The 19,070-nt window shown below is 36.3% G+C and overlaps 2 protein-coding genes across 2 annotated transcripts; one reads left to right on the top strand and one right to left on the bottom strand.

Annotated features, from left to right (window-relative positions):
• The first annotated feature begins 402 nt into the window (after positions 1-402).
• On the top strand, positions 403-1,359 carry LOC138833650 (olfactory receptor 10AG1-like). Its single transcript, XM_070031934.1, has one exon. It carries the CDS (start codon positions 415-417, stop codon positions 1,357-1,359), a length of 945 nt encoding a protein of 314 aa, XP_069888035.1. The 5' UTR covers positions 403-414.
• A 13,843-nt stretch (positions 1,360-15,202) lies between these two features.
• On the bottom strand, positions 15,203-16,147 carry LOC138833649 (olfactory receptor 10AG1-like). Its single transcript, XM_070031933.1, has one exon. It carries the CDS (start codon positions 16,145-16,147, stop codon positions 15,203-15,205), a length of 945 nt encoding a protein of 314 aa, XP_069888034.1.
• Between the last annotated feature and the right edge of the window lie 2,923 nt (positions 16,148-19,070).

The following is a 19,070-nucleotide window of genomic DNA, read 5'->3' as shown; positions in this document are numbered from 1 at the left end:
ATTGCATTTGTTTTTTATATCTTTTAATTGTGCTACATAGTAATGTGTTAACTATCATGTTTATTTTATTTTTAAAATGATTAAAATGAATCATTACTATACTGAAAATAAATTCAGATTTTGAAGTTATTGATGTTTCCATGAATAATAAAATTTAAAATAACAGTAGTCATCATAAAACTAAAATTATAGCAACAATACAATATCTAGTTTTACAAGAACCTTTTTTTCAAATGTATACTTTTTATAATGAAAAAAATAGACATAATTTATTTTAAAGCACCTGGAAAAGTTAAATTTTATTTTTATAGTGAATGAATATGGTGGCAACATATGCTGTTCTTGGGTTATTCATAGAAAATAAATACTGAGGACAGTTACATGACTTATTTCTGATTAAATAATATCCCACAGATGAAAGATGGAGATAGAAGAGCAGAAGGCAATGATTCCATAGTGAAAGAATTTGTCCTGCTGGGATTCTCTGACCTTCCAAACCTCCAAGGGTTCATATCTGGGGTGTTTTCCATTATTTATATAATTATCCTTACTGGAAACAGCCTCATAATCATAATAACCATGGTTGACCCTACTCTACAGAAACCCATGTATTTTTTCCTGGCAAATTTTTCCTTCCTGGAAATCGGTTATGTATCAGTCACTCTGCCTAGAGTTCTTTTCAGCATTTGGACTGGGATCAGGACGGTGTCTCTACCTGTCTGTGCCACTCAGCTGTGCTTCTTCCTGATCCTTGGGACCAATGAAAGTTTCCTGCTGGGTGTGATGTCCTATGACCGCTATGTGGCCATCTGCAACCCTCTCCACTACCCTCTAGTCATGAAACCAAAGAAGTGCATTCAGCTGGCAGCCGCATCCTGGCTCAGTGCAATGCCAGTCCAGATAGGACTAACATGGCATATCTTCTCTCTGCGTTTCTGTCATTCCAACCAAATTGACCACTTCTTCTGTGACATACCTCCTATACTCAAGCTGGCCTGTGGGGATACATTTATGTACGAATTGTCTGTCTACATAGTAGCAATTCTCTGTGCTGTGGTCCCTTTCTGGTTGGTCCTTGCTTCTTACAGCAAAATCATTTCCACCATTCTAAGGCTACCTTCTGCCCAAGGACGGGGCAAAGCCTTCTCCACCTGTTCCTCCCACTTACTGGTTGTGGTTTTGTTTTATGGATCTGCCAGCATTACCTACTTCAGGCCCAAATCCACTTTTTCTGCAGGACTTGACAAACTCTTCTCTCTGTTCTATACCATTTTTACTCCTATGATGAATCCATTGATATACAGCCTTAGAAACAAGGAGGTGATAATGGCATTACGGACATTAATACTGAAATCATAATTTCAGGCGGTTGTGGGAAATTGTTTTATTTTGGGTCATATAATCAGAGAAATCTTTTGAATTTCTTCCTTTTCTCTTTATTTGGCTGTCTTGTTCTTCCTTATGTCATTACTCTTAACTTTTAGTCTGGTATTTATTACATTTCATAATGTGTTAGAAAATTTCTTCTATCCATAATTTCATAAATGTAATATTAATGTGTCACTGTTTCCTGTATATAGGTAAGCAGAATTGTAAATATTTTAGAATGTGAAAATGTTTTTCATGATTAAACTTAAAATATAATCTCCATTATGTCAGTTAAATTTTTTCTATCATTTGTTAATAAAAAATCTTGCTGCATAATTTATAGTCTATTAAATTCACATACACACATGACACTGAGAAACTATTGAAAAGGCTTGATCCTTTTTAACTGAAAAATAGCAATATTATATCACTTTTCTAGGCTTTCAGAATTTACATTCTTATATAGTACAATATATGTGATATCCACTGTCAATAATTGCTTATGTATTTAGGTTGCTTTTTTCTTTTTTAGCTTTTGCCATTTTATGCATTTTTATTGTTATTGAAAAGGTGATGTACAGAAGGATTACAGTTACATAAGTCAGGTGATGAGTCCATGTCTCTTTGTACAATGTCATCCCTTCCCTCACTCTCTCCCAGGTTTTCCCTCTGATATTCATCCACTAGTTGTATACTTCATTATCAAACTAATGTCCAGTGAATATCACTGCTGTATTTGTTCCCCCTTTGTTTCTCCATTTCTGTGCTCCCCTTTACCCTGCTACAGACAGACAAATGAACAAATGAGACAAATGAAAAGAAAACAGAACCAGCAACATCAAAAAATCTCTTGTTTACATTCTTGGAGTACATTTTGATATGGTCAGGTGCACATAGCTATTGAGCCTTTGTGTTTCTCTCCTAAGAACATTCTTCTTTGATCTCCATCTTTGTGAATGCCTAGATAGCTGTGTGATTTATCATGCCCCAGTCATTTATTTATTTACTTATTACTATCGAGTATGCTTACTTTAGAATTATAGGCACATTCTAGTTACCACAATAGAGAGAAACCATGCAACTTCTCTTTCTTTGTGTCTGACTTACTTCACATAATATAATTTGGATTCCTTTAAATTTTCCCAGAATAACCATTAATTCATTATTGCTCAGTCCCTATTTTCTAGTATAGAACCTGGGCTTCATGATTTGGCTAATAGAATATTATTTATTCAAATATATGTATCTAGATAGAGAATGGAAAAAATAATGCATACATATGTAATTACCTTTTAACTGCATGATATGCACTTTGAATTCAAATTTTCAACTTAAGAGAGAATAAAAGATATAGGAAACCTTCTCAATATTTCTTTGATGCTCACCTGCTCTCTCTGCTCTGCTCAGTTTTTTTAAAAATTATTTTATTTTATTTTATTTTATTTGAGAACATATTGTACTGAGGGGTTACAATTACATGGGCAGGATAATGCATATATTTCTTACCAAGCATTGCAGCCTCCAACTTTGTTTACCCTTCACCTCCCTTCCCAGCCTCCCCCTCCCCACCACCCAATCATACCCCCCTCCCCCCGCACACCGACATTGTAAAGCTGGTTTTGACATGACATTTTGTACTTCTCATTGTTGCAACAAGTCCACCTGAATCCTTTTTTTTTTTTTTTACACTTTAATATAGATATTTATTTTAAAATAAAACAGAAATTGCTGACAATGCATTTGAATTTGATTTTAAGTGCATCCAATTGTACAATCAATAGAAAGTTGTTGAATCGTTCTATTTTTTTTTAATTGTATTTTATTTTATTTGAGAACATACTGTACAGAGGGGCTACAATTACATGGGCAGGATAATGCCTACATTTCTTACCAAGCATTGCAGCCTCCTCCTTTGTTTACCCTTCACTTCCCTTCCCCGCCTCCCCCCTCCCCCCACCCAATTTTACCCCCCTCCCCCCACCCAATTATACCCCCCTCCCCCCCCCCCACACCGACATTGTAAAGCTGGTTTTGACATGACATTTTGTACTTCTCATTGTTGCAACAGGTCCACCTGAAACCTTAAACGACTTGTTTGTCCCCATCTCCTCCACATGTTATACTGACATCAAATATAGTGAAAGCGGGGATTACACTGTGGGGGAGGGACATACAAAGCAACAAAGAAATAATCTTATAAATGCGTTAGAAACACATGCATGAAAGAAACGAAAACATTAAAATACATATTTAAGGGTTCATTTTCCTAACATCACATTATCTGACCTTTTCCGCTTGACTCATACCTATACTAGATATTGCAAATAAGGGAAACCATGGGACCTATGCTTCTTTGGGCCTGGCTTACTTCACTTAATATAATTTTTTCCAAACCTTTCCATTTCCTAACAAATGAGGAAATGTCATTCTTTCTGATGGAGGCATAGAATTCCATTGTGTATATATACCACATTTTCTTGATCCATTCATCTACTGAGGGGCATCTGGGTTGGTTCCATATCTTAGCTATGGTAAATAATGCTGCAATAAACATAGTTGTGCTGGTAGCTTTAGTGTGGTCTTGTTTGTAAACATTTGGGTAAATGCCCAAAAGTGGGATTGCTGGATCATAGGGGAGATCTATGTGAAGTCTTTTGAGGAACCTCCATACTGCTTTCCAAAGTGGTTGAACAAGTTTACATTCCCACCAACAATGAAGTAAGGTTCCTTTCTGTCCACATCCCCTCCAGCATCTGTTGTTGTTAGAGTTCTTGATTTTTGCTGTTCTAACTGGAGTGAGGTGATTTCTCAAAGTTGTTTTGATTTGCATTTCTTTTATGGCTAGGGATGTTGAACATTTCTTCATGTGTCTATTGGCCATCCTTCTTTCTTCTTCAGAGAAGCTTCTCTTTAAGTCTTTCGCCCACTTATTTATTGGGCAGTTTTTTCTTTGAGGATTTGTTGTTGGGGGGTTTAATTTTTTGAGTTCCAAGTATATTTTAGATATGAGACCCTTGTCTGTTGTATGGCTAGTAAAGATCTTCTCCCAATCGGTGGGCTTTCTATTGATCTTGCCAGCTATGTCATTTGCCCTGCAGAAGCTCTGCAACCTTATGCAATCCCATTTGTCCAACCTTTCTTTGATTTGTTGTGTTTCCGGGTCTCTATTCAGAAAATTTCGGCCTGAGCCAAGGAGACCTAGGGTTTCTCCTATTCCATCCTGTAATGTTTTCAGAGTGTCTGCTTTGAGTTCAAGGTCTTTGATCCATTTGGAGTTGATTCTGGTGCAGGGTGATATATAAGGATCTAGCTTTAGTTTTCTACATGTAGTTAACCAATTTTGCCAGCACCATTTACTGAAGAGGCTGTCTTTCTTCCATTCTATTGTTTTAGCTTCCTTATCGAAGATTAGATGGCTATAGGTCTGTAGGTTCATTTCTGGGTTTTCAATTCTATTCCATTGGTCCTGAAGTCTGTTCTTATGCCAATACCAAGCTGTTTTGATTACTATGGCTTTATAGTAGAGTTTGAAATTTGGTATTGATATTCCTCCAGCAGTGTTCTTTCCGTTGAGGAGCATTTTTGCTATTCGGGGTCTTTTATTGTTCCACATGAATTTTTGGATTGCCTCCTCTATTTCCTTGAAGAATGAGGGTGGAATTTTGATAGGTATCGCCTTGAATTTGTAGATAGCCTTGGGAGTATTGCCATTTTCACGATGTTAATCTTGCCAATCCAGGAGCATGGGAGGTTTTGCCATTTTTTAAGTTCTGTGTTGATTTTCTTTTTCAAGCTTTTAAACTTTTCATCTTAGAGATACTTCACTTCTTTAGTTAAGTTAATTCCTATGTATTTTATTTTTTGTTGGGCTATTACAAATGGAGTTGCTTTCCTAATTTCTGCCACACTTTTCTCATTGTTGGCATACAGAAAAGCCATTGATTTTTGGGGGTTAATTTTATAACCTGCTACTTTGCCAAAGTTTTGAATCAGCTTGAGTAATTTGGGAGTGGAGTCTATGGGATTCTTTAAATACAAGATAATGTCATCTGCAAAGAGGAAGAGTTTTATTTCTTCTTTCCCTATTTGGATCCCCTTTATGTCTGCATCTTGTCTTATTGCTGTAGCTAGGCATTCTAATACTAGATTGAAGAGAAGTGGAGAGAGTGGGCATCCTTGTCTTGTTCCTGAGTTAAGAGGAAATGGCTTTAGTTTTTCTCCATTAAGTATAATGCTGGCTGTAGGTTTGTCATATACAGCCTTTATTGTATTGAGGAATGTTCCATGGATTCCTAATTTTTCCAAAACCTTCATCATAAAGGGGTGTTGTATCTTGTCGAATGCTTTTTCTGTGTCTATTGAGATAACCATGTGGTTCTTGCTCTTGCTCCTGTTGATGTGATGAATAATATTAATTGATTTGCGTATATTGAACCAGCTTTGCATCCCTGAAATGAATCCTGTTTGATCGTGGTGTATGATTTTTTGGATGAATTGTTGAAGTCGGTTGGCCAAAATTTTGTTGAGAAGTTTTGCATCAATGTTCATCAAAGAAATGGGTCTATAGTTCTCTTTCTTTGATGAGTCCCTGCCTGGTTTTGGGATGAGGGTTATGATGGCTTCATAGAATGTGTTCGGTAGTGAGCTTTCTCTTTCAATTTCATTGAAGAGTTGGAGGAGAAGTGGTGTGAGCTCTGTTTTGAAGGCCTTGTAAAATTCCGCTGTAAAACCATCTGGTCCTGGACTTTTCTTAGCTGGGAGGTCTCTTATTGCTCTTTCTATTTCAATGCTTTATATGGGCCTTTTAAGATAGTTTAACTCATCTTGGTTTAGTTTTGGCATGTCAATATTTGCTAGGAAGAGGTCCATTTCTGTCAAGTTGTCAAACTTATTAGCATAAAGTTTTGAGAAGTATTCCCTTATAATGTTCTGAATCTTGGTTGTTTCTGTGGTGATGTTTCCATTCTCATCTCTGAGTTTATTAATTTGGGTGTGTTCTCTTATTTTTCTGATAAGATTTGCTAAGGGTCTGTCAATTTTGTTAAGTTTTTCAAAGAACCAACTCTTTGTTTTGTTGATTCTTTCTATAGTTTTTTTGGATTCTAATTCATTTAATTCTGATTTAATTTTGATTATTTCTTTCTGTCTACTGGATTGGGGTTTATCTTGCTGCTCTTTTTCAAGGAGGTTTAGATGTGTCATTAAATTGTTAGTTTCAGATCTCTCCAATTTGTTGATGTTGGAGCTCAGAGATATAAACTTGCCTCTGAGTACTGCCTTTGCTCTGTCCCAGAGGAGCTGGTAATTTGTGTGTTCATTTTTGTTGAATAGCATGAACATTTGAAATTCTTTTCTAATCTCTTCCATGACCCACTCATGATTCAGCAGTGTGTTGTTCAGCCTCCATGTGATACCGGACTTTCTTTGGTGGCTTTTGGTGTTGAGTTCTAATTTTATTCCCTTGTTGTCAGCAATAATGCAAGGTATAACTTCAATGTTTCTGAATTTAGACAAGTTTGCTTTGTGGCCTAAAATATGGTCTATTTTAGAAAACGTTCCATGTGCTGCTGAGAAGAACGTGTATTCTGATGCTGTTGGGTGAAATGTTTGGTAAATGTCTGTTAAGTCTAGTTGATCTATGCAGCTGTTTAGATCTGTAGTTTCTCTGTTGAGTTTTTGCCAAATTGATCTATCTAGTGGGGAGAGTGGTGTGTTAAAATCCCCAACAATTAATGTCTTTGGACCTATATGGGATTTGAGGGAAAGTAGTGTTTCTTTGTTAAATTTGGGTGCTCCATTGTTTGGCGAATAGATATTTAGAATTGTAATATCCTCCTGAAGGAGAGATCATTTAATTAGTATGTAGCGACCTTCTTTATATCTTCTCACGAATTTTAATTTGAAGTCTATTTTATATGATATAAGGATTGCAACTCCCACCTGTTTATGAGGGCCGTTTGCTTGGTAGATTTTGTACCAGCCTTTAACATTGAAAATGTGTTTGTTTTTACGGGCAAGATGTGACTCCTGCAGGCAGCAGATAGAAGGGTCTTGTTTTTTAATCCAACTAGACAGTCTATGTCGCTTAATTGGAGAGTTCAGTCCGTTAATGTTAAGAGATAGGCTGAGAGGTATTTGGGAGTTCCTGCCATGTTATCCACCTTCTTGGGGGCTGCAAAAACTGGGTTCTTCCTATGGTTCTTGGATTCTCAGTTTGGGTGCAGTTTGTTGGCCTTTATTGTGGTCTTGTTGGTTTTCTATGTGTAGGACATCTTTAAGAATCTTTTGTAGAGCTGCTTTGGTGGAGATGTATTGTTTCAGTTTTTCTTTGCTGTGGAAGGTTTTTATTTGGCCTTCAGTTATGAAGGAGAGTTTAGCTGGGTACAGTATTCTTGGTTGATAGTTGTTTGTTTTTAGGGCATGGCATAAGTCATTCCAGGCTTTTCTTGCTTTGATTGTCTCTGCTGAGAAATCTGAGGTAATTCTAATTGGTTTCCCTTTATAGGTGATTACCCTTTTCTCCCTGACAGCTTTAAGGATCTTTTCCTTGGTCTGAGTTGATCCTGTGTGGATTATAATGTGAAGGTGGGATGTCCTATTCTGGTCTGATCTATTTGGGGTTCTAAAGGCTTCTTGTATCTGAATAGGCCTATCTTTTTGCATGTTTGGGAAGTTCTCTGCTAGGATCCTGTTAAACAAATTTCCTAGACCATTAACTTCTGTTTCTAGGTGCTCCTTGACACCCATTATCCTTAAGTTAGGCCTTCTGATGGTGTCTTCCAGGTGTTGAATATATCTATCATATTTCTTGGACTTGTCTTGGATGGTTGTATGTTCTTTCTCTATAATATCTAGGCTGTCTTCAGTCCCCGAGATTCGATCTTCTGCATGGTCTAACCTGCTGTCAAGACTCTCTACTTTGTTTTTTATCTCTTTTCCTTCTAATTGGTCAGCTTTGATGGCTTCAAGTTCTTTGTTGAAGCTCTGTTTTAGGTCTTGTATGAATCTCTTTACTTCCTTAATTTGGTGTTCAGTGTTTGTCCTCAAATCACTTAGTTGATTGCATATGGTTTCTTTGGACTCCCATTCCTTCTGTTGGGTTCCATTCAGCTTTCCCTTTGTGGTCTCCCTGACTTCCTTCAGCTCTTTGTTAATGGATTCTATGGATGCCTTTAGTGATCTTTGTGTGTTCTCTACCTGGTCTCTCAATTCCTGTATTACTCTTTGATTAGCTTCCTCGCGTTCGTGGGATTCCTTCAGTTCTCTTTGAGTGTTCTCAGCCTGCTCATGCCATTCCTCCCTTTCTCTTTGAGTATTCTCAAGTTGTTCATGCAAATCCTGTATTAGTTTTTGAGTAGCTTCCTCACGCTTATGATATTCCTGTATAAACTTCTGGGATGCCTCCTCTCTCTTCCTATCACGCTCATACAGAGTCCTTTGTACATTGTCAAACTTCTCATTTATCATGTTTGCTAGTAGTGTTTGTAAAGCTATTTGGGAACTCTTCTCTGGATTATTCATTATCTGTTCTAATCCCTGATTATCAAGATTGGGAATTGAGATACCCGAATTTGCCATTTTTCTTGTGTTTTTCAGGCTTATTCTGCCCATTGAGATGAAGATAGCACCAGTTTTGTGCTAGAACACTATCTTAAGGCAACCATCAACCAAAGTTTGCATTTGTACAGTCAATAGTCTACAGACACAATCTAGTTCAACAGATACATCTATTCAACATCAAACAACTATATGTTAAAGGACTTCGAACCGCAGAAAAGAATTTGAAAAACCAGAAATTATTAGGATTAGGGAGAGATGTGGGTAAAAAATAGGAATAGATTGGTGTGGGGAGGCACAGGGAGAGTTAACTATGTCCTAATCACAATGTAGGAAATGGGTTGGGTAGGATGCAAGTAGAGAGATAGAGAAAAAGGAGAGAGGGAAAGGGGAATGAAAAGAGACCAGAAAAAAAATAGAAATGTAAAGATTAATGTTATTATAGAGATTAAAAAACCATCTATTTAGAGAGGAATGTGAATATGTTGAGAGAAAGGGAGGGACATAGAGGAGATGTGAAAATCTTTATGGATGGGAAAAGGAGAAGAAAAGATCAGAAGTTCAGTAGAGCTAGACAAAAACCAAAAAGATAATTAAGAAAGAAAGAAAAAGAGAAAGAAGACAAGAAAAGAAAGGAAAACGCTCATTCACATATTCCTAAAATAAAAATTATAAGAGGAGAAAAAAAAAGTTACTGGAAAACAATTATTTTTTCAGAAGAAGCAAAAATTAAAGATTAATAAAAGTTTTAGAAGAGAAAAAAAATATATATATATAAGGTAATGAAAAACAAAAAACAAACAAAAAAAGAAAAGAAGAAGAAGGAAAAAAAAAGAAAAAAAAGAAAAAAAAGCCTTTTGATTTTTTTTTGGGGGGGAGGGGTGGGAAGAATCCTGTATCTCCCTTTTGTCTGTAACCAGTCTCTTGTTGGAGTCTCTGGTCAGCTTGAGGTCCTGTGGCTTGATTGGTTTCTTAAGTCGGTTTGATGGAAGAGGCAGAAAAATGCTCTGCTTTACCCAAGATTTTGAGATCCCCCTCCCAGGTTAGTTTTCTGGGAGGGTGATTTGCTTTGAGAATCACAAAGGAGGGGGATGTGGTGATGAGGCTAGGTTCTGGGTAGAGTTGAGGCCTTTCAACAAACAGTAGCTTTTCCCTGGGGCTATTTTGTGATAAAGCTCACAGCGCCCAGCCTGGAGCCATTCTCAGGGTTTCTGTTTTTCAATTGATTGTGGTGGCTGCTAGAGGGAGGGGCAGCCTCTGGCTCTGGTTACCCAGTGGGGAAAGCCACTCCAATGGCTGGCGCCTGAGCTGGGTGACTTTTCCCTGGATGGAGCTGAGTCTGGCAGGTCACTTCACCGTTAAGTTCTTGTGACCTGCTAAATGACTCGTTTTATTCCAAGGCCTGTGCTGGAGCTAGCAGCTCCTCTGAGCTTTGTTGGTATCCAAGATGGAGATCACCGGTGCTGTGGGGGGAGGGGTGGCCTTCCCTCCTCTGCTCCCTGAGAAGGAGTGAGGAAGTCGGGCTTGTACTCACGCCGAGTCTTGGATCCTGGGTCGTCTCTGGTCTGCAAACTGCAGGATGAAGATGTCCGCTCCTTGTCGGTTCTTGTTGGTGTTGAGTAGAATCCACTCATCTGCTGCGTCTGGCTCCTTCGTCCCGGACTCTCTGTGTCTCAGGTATGACCCCGCGGCGGTGGTCGCTGCCACGAACCTGCTGCCGCAGCGGCAGCTGCTGGCAGGCGCTCAGTTGTGTCTCCTTGGCTTCCCCTCTCTTGACTAACTCTCTGTCCTGTGATGACACACTTGGTGTGATTCTCTGGCTTAGGACTGATCACTGGAACTCTAAAACTGCTTTCTATTCGAGAGCTTGTTCAGATTCCAGCTTCTCCTCCGCCATCTTCCCGGAACCCTCCTCTGCTCAGTTTTTGATGCCACAACACTGAATGAAGTTTTATGAGATAATGTTCATGTGGCCATACATTTAACAAATGTTAAATTCTGTGAAATTTACCATAGTGATGTATAATCTAAAAGAAATTGTAGAATGAGAATGCCCTGTGTTACAATTTTCATAATCAAAACAAAACCCAGAAGCATACTCTGATTTAAATGACTTTTTCTTGGTAAGTTTTCAGGATAGAGTAAAAGTATAGCTTTTAAATATAAAAACAAGACTATACTTTCAGGGATCATTTCCATAATTTGTTAACTATAAAAACAAGGTTTTGAGATTCCATTTCTGTACTCCCTTCGTTTTGTAAACGTGTGTATGAGCAGTGGCATGATAGAAAAATAATATTTGAAATTAGCTGAGGCCTCAAATAAGTCTGGTAATTCTGAACATATAGCAATATGAAATTTATGTGACTTTTGGATCCCTTAATTTAAAGAAAAATTTTAATCTAGCAAACTTTAAGCAAATGTAAACATACATCTAAAATTTTAAGATAAATAGAAAAATGTCTAATTAGTCATATTGTTTTTATTGTATTGAAATATTGATTTGGAGATTCATGACTTAAGTAGGAATTTGGTAAGATTCCCTGATATAGTGCTTCCAAGTTGAAATCTGGAGCTATAAAGAAAATATACATCCCAGGAGGTTGATCTATTTTATCCTGTCCTTTTACACCTGTTCTTCAGTCCACATCTTTCTCCATCACATTTTTCTTAGATATCAGTCAATGACTGATGGGAAAACATGGTTTTTCCCAATATGATATTACCAGTCATGTTATATGGTGAGTTAGTACTGTAGGGAAATAACTATATATTGAAACATTTACTCAAAAAACACTATAACACTGAACATAATCATGGCATGTCATGATAGGTTTGGGTATGTGTCACATAGTACAACCTGTTATCAATGCAGTGACAGATAATATAATTCTATATATCACAGAAATATAGTAGTAATATATTATAAATACTTTATGAACTACACAGTATGGCAGTACTACCTTTGCTATTAATTAAATAATCCTTCTACATTGTTTAACATAGCTAAGATATGGAATCAACCAGATGCCCTTCAGTGCATGAATGGATCAAGAAAATGTGGTATGTATACAGAATGGAATTCTATGCTTCCATCAGAAAGAATGGCATTGCCCATTCATAAGGAAAAGGAAAGACTTGGAAAATTATATTAAATGAAATAAGCTAGAGCTTAAGAAATGTAGGTGGTTGCATGATTTCCCTCATTTGTAGTAATTAGAATGTGCTACTAAATCTACAAGTAAACACCAAGGACAGTAAAAGACAAAAAATAACTTACACTTGTCATGATAAATTAAACAGAACTCTAAACATTTATACAGTGAGACCAAAGTAGGATATTCTTTAGAGGATCACAAAGACTCAATAGGTATGTGTATATGATCATATAAAATGATGCTTATTGAAATGAACCCCAAGAAATGGAAACAAGAGGGTATTTTTTACTTTTTTGTGTTTTTTCCTATTTTTGTCCTTTTGTCGCTATTTATTATTCCTGTATATTTTGTCTTGCAAGAATATCTATTTTGGGGAAGGGTAAAAGGAAGCACAGAAAAAATGGGACAAAGTATGAACTAATTCAGCATTGATACTCACTAGTACTCTGCTGGGAATGGACTATACATCTTTTTTATTTAATTAATAAGTTTTTATTGTGAATATACCATACAGAGGGGTTACAATTACATGAGCAAGATAATGAGCACATTTCTTATCAAGCATTGATAAGAGGCATTGTTGCCTCCTCCTTTGTTTCCCCTTCCCATCCCTGCCCTCCCCTCTTCCCCCTCCCTCCCTCCCCCCCACCAAAGTTGTAAAGTTTTTCGATATAACATCTATACATCTTGTGAGGTAGTGGGTCAGAGGGAAAAAACTGGGAAAAAGTGAGAGAAGAGGTTGACACTGTTACCAACAAAATGTAGACCTTACGTATGTAAATAACTGGAACCCCTCTGTACATTACCTTAACAATAAAAGTATGCAAAAAAAGAAAAAAAAGAAAAATTATTCCCCACTGAGTCTCATGAAAAGAGTCTCATGAAAGTTTATTTGGTTCATTCTATTATAAAATATTAATAAAAATTATTAAGAAAAAATAAAAAATACAATTCCCTTGTGTGAGATTCCTCGTCACCAATCATGTGATCTTGACTAGGTTTAAATGTGTTTGATTGCCTCTGAGTAGTCTCAGAGGCTGATTTTGTAAATTTGAAAACAATGTTTTCATAGAAAAAATTGCATTGATGAGTTTTGGTGTCTATTATACTCTAGAAATGTTTCTGCTTAAGCATTAGTCAGCTTCTTATCCCTGTCCAAAAATTCCTAGAAGGAATAAATTAGTTGGTTTTTGTGCATAGAGTTTTCAGATCTTGGTGAGCTCTCTTATTGCTTTTGAGACTGTGAGGTTGAGGAAACATGGTAGAGGTTGTTCAACTCATGATGAACAGGAAAGACATACACACTCTCTCTCTCACACACACATATATGCACACACACACACACACACACACACACACACGCGGTTGCACAGGAGGGGAAGGAGAGGGAGGAACAGAGAGACAGAGACAGAGATAGTGAGAGAGAAATCCCACTTGATAAATGATGCTCCACATTCTATTAGTGTCCTAGGCTAGTAAGCACCTGGCATTGGCGGAACATTTGTGATCTAGGCTACAAGTATATGTACAAGTAGGTTTTCTGACTCAGTTGTGCAAAAGAGTAAATTATTTGGCTCCCATATATATTCAAAGAACTAAGAGTGCAGTTCCCTTCCAAATTCAACAGTAAGCACAGTAGAAATTTACTTTGCCATTCAGATCCCAAGATAAAAATCAAAGCTGAATTTCTGGCTCTCAGGGAGTCAAACAGGCATTGTTTACCTACTCTGTGTCCAAGGATAGTACTCTGTGCTATACAAGAATTGAACAGGACTGAGGAACTGTGAGTTGGTATTGCAGGATGCTAATTGCCTCAAAATTAGAGTTGTTCAACCTTCTCAGTGACTTTAAACACAAAATAGAAAGACTTATTTCCCTTATTTGCAATAACTAGTATATGTCTGAGACAAACTAAAACTGTCAGACAAATTAATGTTAGGCAAAATGATCCCCAAGATAAGGATTCAAATGTTTTTTCTTTCTTGCGATTGTTTCCAACATATTTATATGATGATTTCTTTGTTGCTTTGTATGTATCTCCCACAGGGTCTAAGCTCTGCTTTCACTGTATTTGATGTTGATATAATTTGTGGAGGGGAAGGGAAAAAATAAATTGTTTAAATAGGGATACAGGTGGACCCATTACAACAATGAGATGTACAAGACGTTATGTCGAAAAACGAACTTTACAACTTTGGAGGGGTGGGAGGTGGGGGTGGGTGGGCGTTGGTCCAGGGTGTTGGGGGTGGAGAGGGGAAAGGATGGTATGGGGAAACAAAGGAGGAGGCAACAATGCTTGATAAGAAATGTACTCACTATCTTGCCCATGTAATTGTAACCCTTCTCTATGGTATTTTCACAATAATAAAAAAATAATTTTATTAACTTTAAAAAAAGATTCTGCAAAGAATTATATCTGAACATAGTTTATGTTTCCGAATTTCCCTAGTGATGCTTTCCTCTTTGTTCTCCTAGTTTTTTCAGCAGTAAAACCAACGACTTTCACTCATCAGCACACAGATTTGATCATGTACTGAACAGTCATTTTCCAACTATGATTGGTAATTGTCATATACTGTAGAGTCAAGAACTCCAGAAAATAGTGGTATCAACATCTGTATATGTGATTTTCTATTACTTAGGCTTTGTAGGTCAATCCTATAATACTACCAAATATGACATACATTTTGCTAGGGTCTGGAGGGAAGGTTCAAGACAAGTTCAAAACATCTCAGTTTATTTGCAAGACTATAACAAAATAAATAAAACTAATAATGATTTTATGACTCAAGGAGTGGATCTCAATATGTATATATATATATATATATATCTTTAAAAATAAATAGAAGCTAAAATATCTACATTTTGAAGTCTATTTACATTGAAAAGTTGACAGGGTAAAATTTTATTATGAGAAATTATTTTCCTCAAGCATAGATCATTGTACATGGATGAATTTGTTCACTATGGATCTCACCAGTATATTTCCGGCTGATAGCTACATGTAACAAATATATACTATAATCAGGAAACATCTGTGTTTGTGAGGCCATGATGGAAAGAGAAAGTTTCTCTGATACATCTAAGACAACATAAACAGTTCCAACTAATTCATGGTACTATGTTTTAAATATTAATTTTTTCAGTGCTGCAATCACATCCTTATTCCTAAGGCTGTAAATCATCGGATTGAACATAGGAGTCAAGATGGTGTAGAAAAGAGAGAGCAACCTATCAATTCCAGCAGAATGACTGGACTTTGGCCTGAAGTAGGTAATGCTAGCAGATCCATAAAATAAAACCACAACCAACAGGTGGGAAGAGCAGGTAGAGAAGGCCTTGCCCCGTCCGTGTGCTGTTGGCAACTTCAGAATGGTGGAAATAATTTTGCTGTAAGAAGCAAGTATCAGCGAAAAAGGAACCACAGCAAACAGCATTGCTACTACATAGACAGACAATTCATGCATGGACGTGTCCCCACAGGCTAAATTGATCATGGGGGGTATGTCACAGAAGAAGTGGCCAATTTTGTTAGAACTACAGAAATGCAGAGAAAATATTTGACATGTTTGTCCTATTTGGACTGGAATTCCACCGAACCAGGAGCCAGCTGCCAGCTGAATGCACTTCTTTGGGTTCATGATTAATATATAGTGGAGAGGGTGGCAGATGGCCACATAGCGGTCATAGGACATCACAGCCAGGAGGAAGCACTCAGTGGCTCCCAGAATCAAGAAGAAGCACAGCTGGGTGGCACAGGCCCTCAGAGAAATGCTTCTATCCTGTGTCCAAATGCTGACCACAATTCTAGGCAGAGTTACTGACACATAACAGATTTCCAGGCAAGAAAAATTTGCCAGGAAAAAATACATGGGTTTCTTCAGGGCAGGGTCCACCCTGGTTAATCCAATTATGAGACTGTTTCCAAATAGGATAATAATGTAAATGATGGAAAACACTCCAGATAGGAACCCTTGGAGGTTTGGAAGGTCAGAGAATCCCAGCAGGACAAAGTCTTTCACCATGGAAACATTGCTTTTTGTGTTTATCTCTCCATCTCTCATCTGTGGAAAGATTTAATCAAAAGCATAAGTCATTCTAACTAAAATTTATAGTTCAATGATGACACAAAATCTTGCATGGCATAAAAGCAAATATATAACTTCAGATATTCTAAAAATAGAATTTGTATAACTTTTCTTATTAATAAAAGTCCATATGGACTTATCTATCTAGAATGTTAAACATTTTTATATTGATGAACAGTATAATTTTATATTTTGCTATCATGTTATACTCAGAATCTCATAAATCTGGATCTATTTTCTTTTTTACAGGTCTTGGGGCTTGAACTCAGAGCCTATGTGCTGTCTCAGAGGAATTTTGTTCAAGGCTAGTGCTCTAACACTTGGGCCGCATCTCCATCTCCACAATTTTTGGTGATTAATTGATTACATGAATCTCAAGGACTTTTCTGCCCAGGTTGGCTTTAAACATCAGTGCTCAAATCTCAGCATATTGAGTAGCTAGGTTCGCAAGTGTGAGCCACCAGTGCCTGGCTGAATCTATTTTTAATATAGCAATAACTCATTTCTCAGATTTCCATGGTTTTGTCCTCAACAATCAAATCTCTTTTCTATAAATCTTAGTGAAACCTTTATTTCACTTTTCAAGTTAATATTTTCTTTCTCCCTAAATATTTAAAAAGAAAAATAGAGGGAATATTTACTTAGAGTCTTGCTGTGGTATTTCCAAACTTATGTGTGGTCCTCATGTTTAATATAATTCTGTAATTTTATTATTATAAAATATTATTATATTAGTAAGCCATATGCCAGAATTAAGTTTTCATTCTATTTAATACTTTGATAAATGAAGAAATGAGCTAAAGAGAATCTTCTCAGAAGAAGTAAAATGGGCAATAGAAACATGAAGAAAGCTCAATATGTATGGCCATAAAGGCAATGAATATCAAAACAACATAAATTCCATCTCACCCAGTTTAAATGGCCAATGTCAAGAAAACAAAGAATAACTTTCTGGTGAGGATTAACTAAAAGAGAACTCTAATACATTGCTGGTTGGAATGTTCAACCACTCTGGAAAGCTGTGTAGAGATTCCTCAAAAAATTAAATATCAAACCACCCTGTGATCCATACATTTTGTTTTGGTCATCTACACAAAATATTACAAACCAGGATTCAATAAAACCATCAGCACAACCATGTTCATTGCAGGACTCTTCACCATAGCCAAAATATGGAATCAGCCCAGTTGGATGAATGAATCAAAAAACTGTAGTAAATATACACAATGAAATTTTACTCATCCATTAGAAAGAATGGTATTGTACCATTGTAAAGAAAAGAAAAGATCTGAAAAAATTAAGTGAAGGAAGTCAGGCCCAGAGAGACAAAGGATGCATGTTTTCCTTGTATGTGATATTGTTATTTTTAGATTATGGGATCAATCAGGAAAGTTTATTCATATTTTACAGTAGACAGAAAAATATCTATCTATGATATTCTTTGTCTAGAAAGCTTAGAAAACAATTATACATGGAATCTGTAAATTTCAATTGCATACTATTGCCCAAAAGAGGCATGAAGCACAATTCATTCCTCTCAAAGTCCATTCCCTATTAGTTTCCTATTTCTACTGATTTCATTTATTCAACCCAGTCACTTCTAGAGTGTTTTAATGCAGGTTTTAATGGCCAGGTTTTCATGTCAATTTCTTACATCTAGAAATAGACTGTGGGTTTCTCTGATTGTACCTTTCATGTACCTTCCAAGCTATACTGTTGACCAACATTTGATTCCTAAGTACTGTGATAAACTGCTAACAAGTCAAATCTTTATTTTCATTGGAAAATTCAAAGCTGCATGAATGGTTCAGAATCAGAATACAAATACCAGCCTGAGTTCAGATTAATCATGTTTTACCTGGGTGTCTGTACATATTTATAAGTAGATCATTGGGAACAAGAAAGTGTAGAAACAAGTTGCAAGTTTATTTAATCTTGCAGCAGTTCCTTTTTCCCATTGCTTTTGGCTTGAGCTGCAGCCTGTCTTTATCATGCAGCAATTACTGTCAAAATCCAAATGAAACTATTCAGTAGTAGAAGGAGACCTACCTACAGTCACATACTAAAATAGTAAATCTGGACAGTGATCAAATTATGACTTCAAAAGTAAATGGACATAAATGAGGAGTAGCAACACTGAACAACAAATATAGCCATCTTAAAGATTTTTCTGTGAATGAAAAGGAAAGTTAAATATAAGTTTGTTGCTCATTTATAGTATTTTAAAAAGATATTAATTGCTTAAGTATTTAAGGTCTTCCTTAATTTTTCCAATTTGCTGGTTAATATTTCTTTTAGAAACAGTAAAAAAAAATCCAATACTATGTTGTCACCATGTAAGAATATAATGGAAGTTGGTATCAACTGGGTTCTCTGGAGTCCAGGAACACTGGATTCTTGTAGGTGAATGATTACTACATTCTAATTAGAAGAAGGGCTAGCTTTGTTAGTGATTGCTTTGTTAGTGAGTTTATGGATGATGTACTATTATTTCAAACAAGCACATCTCCAAATAAGGACTTTTGAAATACTTACTTCTAAAATGGTAAATTATTCAGAGACATTTACTCTGGTTTTAACATAACATAATGCACAAGTATAAAACCTCATCATATAATACCTCATAAATATGCACAAATTTTATATGTTGGGCAAAAGTAAACACAAAGGAAATGTAAAAGAGAAATAAATACATGTAAAATGTTATTTTGTAAGGGTTTATCAAATATCCACAAATAGTAGCTTATTAGCTAATATTTATGTCTACAAATAATAGCATATTAGCTACTGTGATCTCAAATCAAGAGTGCAACATTATATTATTAATATCTCATTCAACAGTACTAATGTGGTTTCATTCACATACTCATTCCAGTATAATTTCAACTAGCGTATATAA

Source organism: Dipodomys merriami, unplaced genomic scaffold (genome assembly GCF_024711535.1).
Source record: "Dipodomys merriami isolate MVZ:Mamm:240054 unplaced genomic scaffold, mDipMer1.0.p SCAF_21, whole genome shotgun sequence".
Classification (NCBI taxonomy): domain Eukaryota; kingdom Metazoa; phylum Chordata; class Mammalia; order Rodentia; family Heteromyidae; genus Dipodomys; species Dipodomys merriami.
The sequence above is the reverse complement of the archived record's forward strand: the minus strand, read 5'-3'. Positions and strand labels throughout refer to the sequence as shown.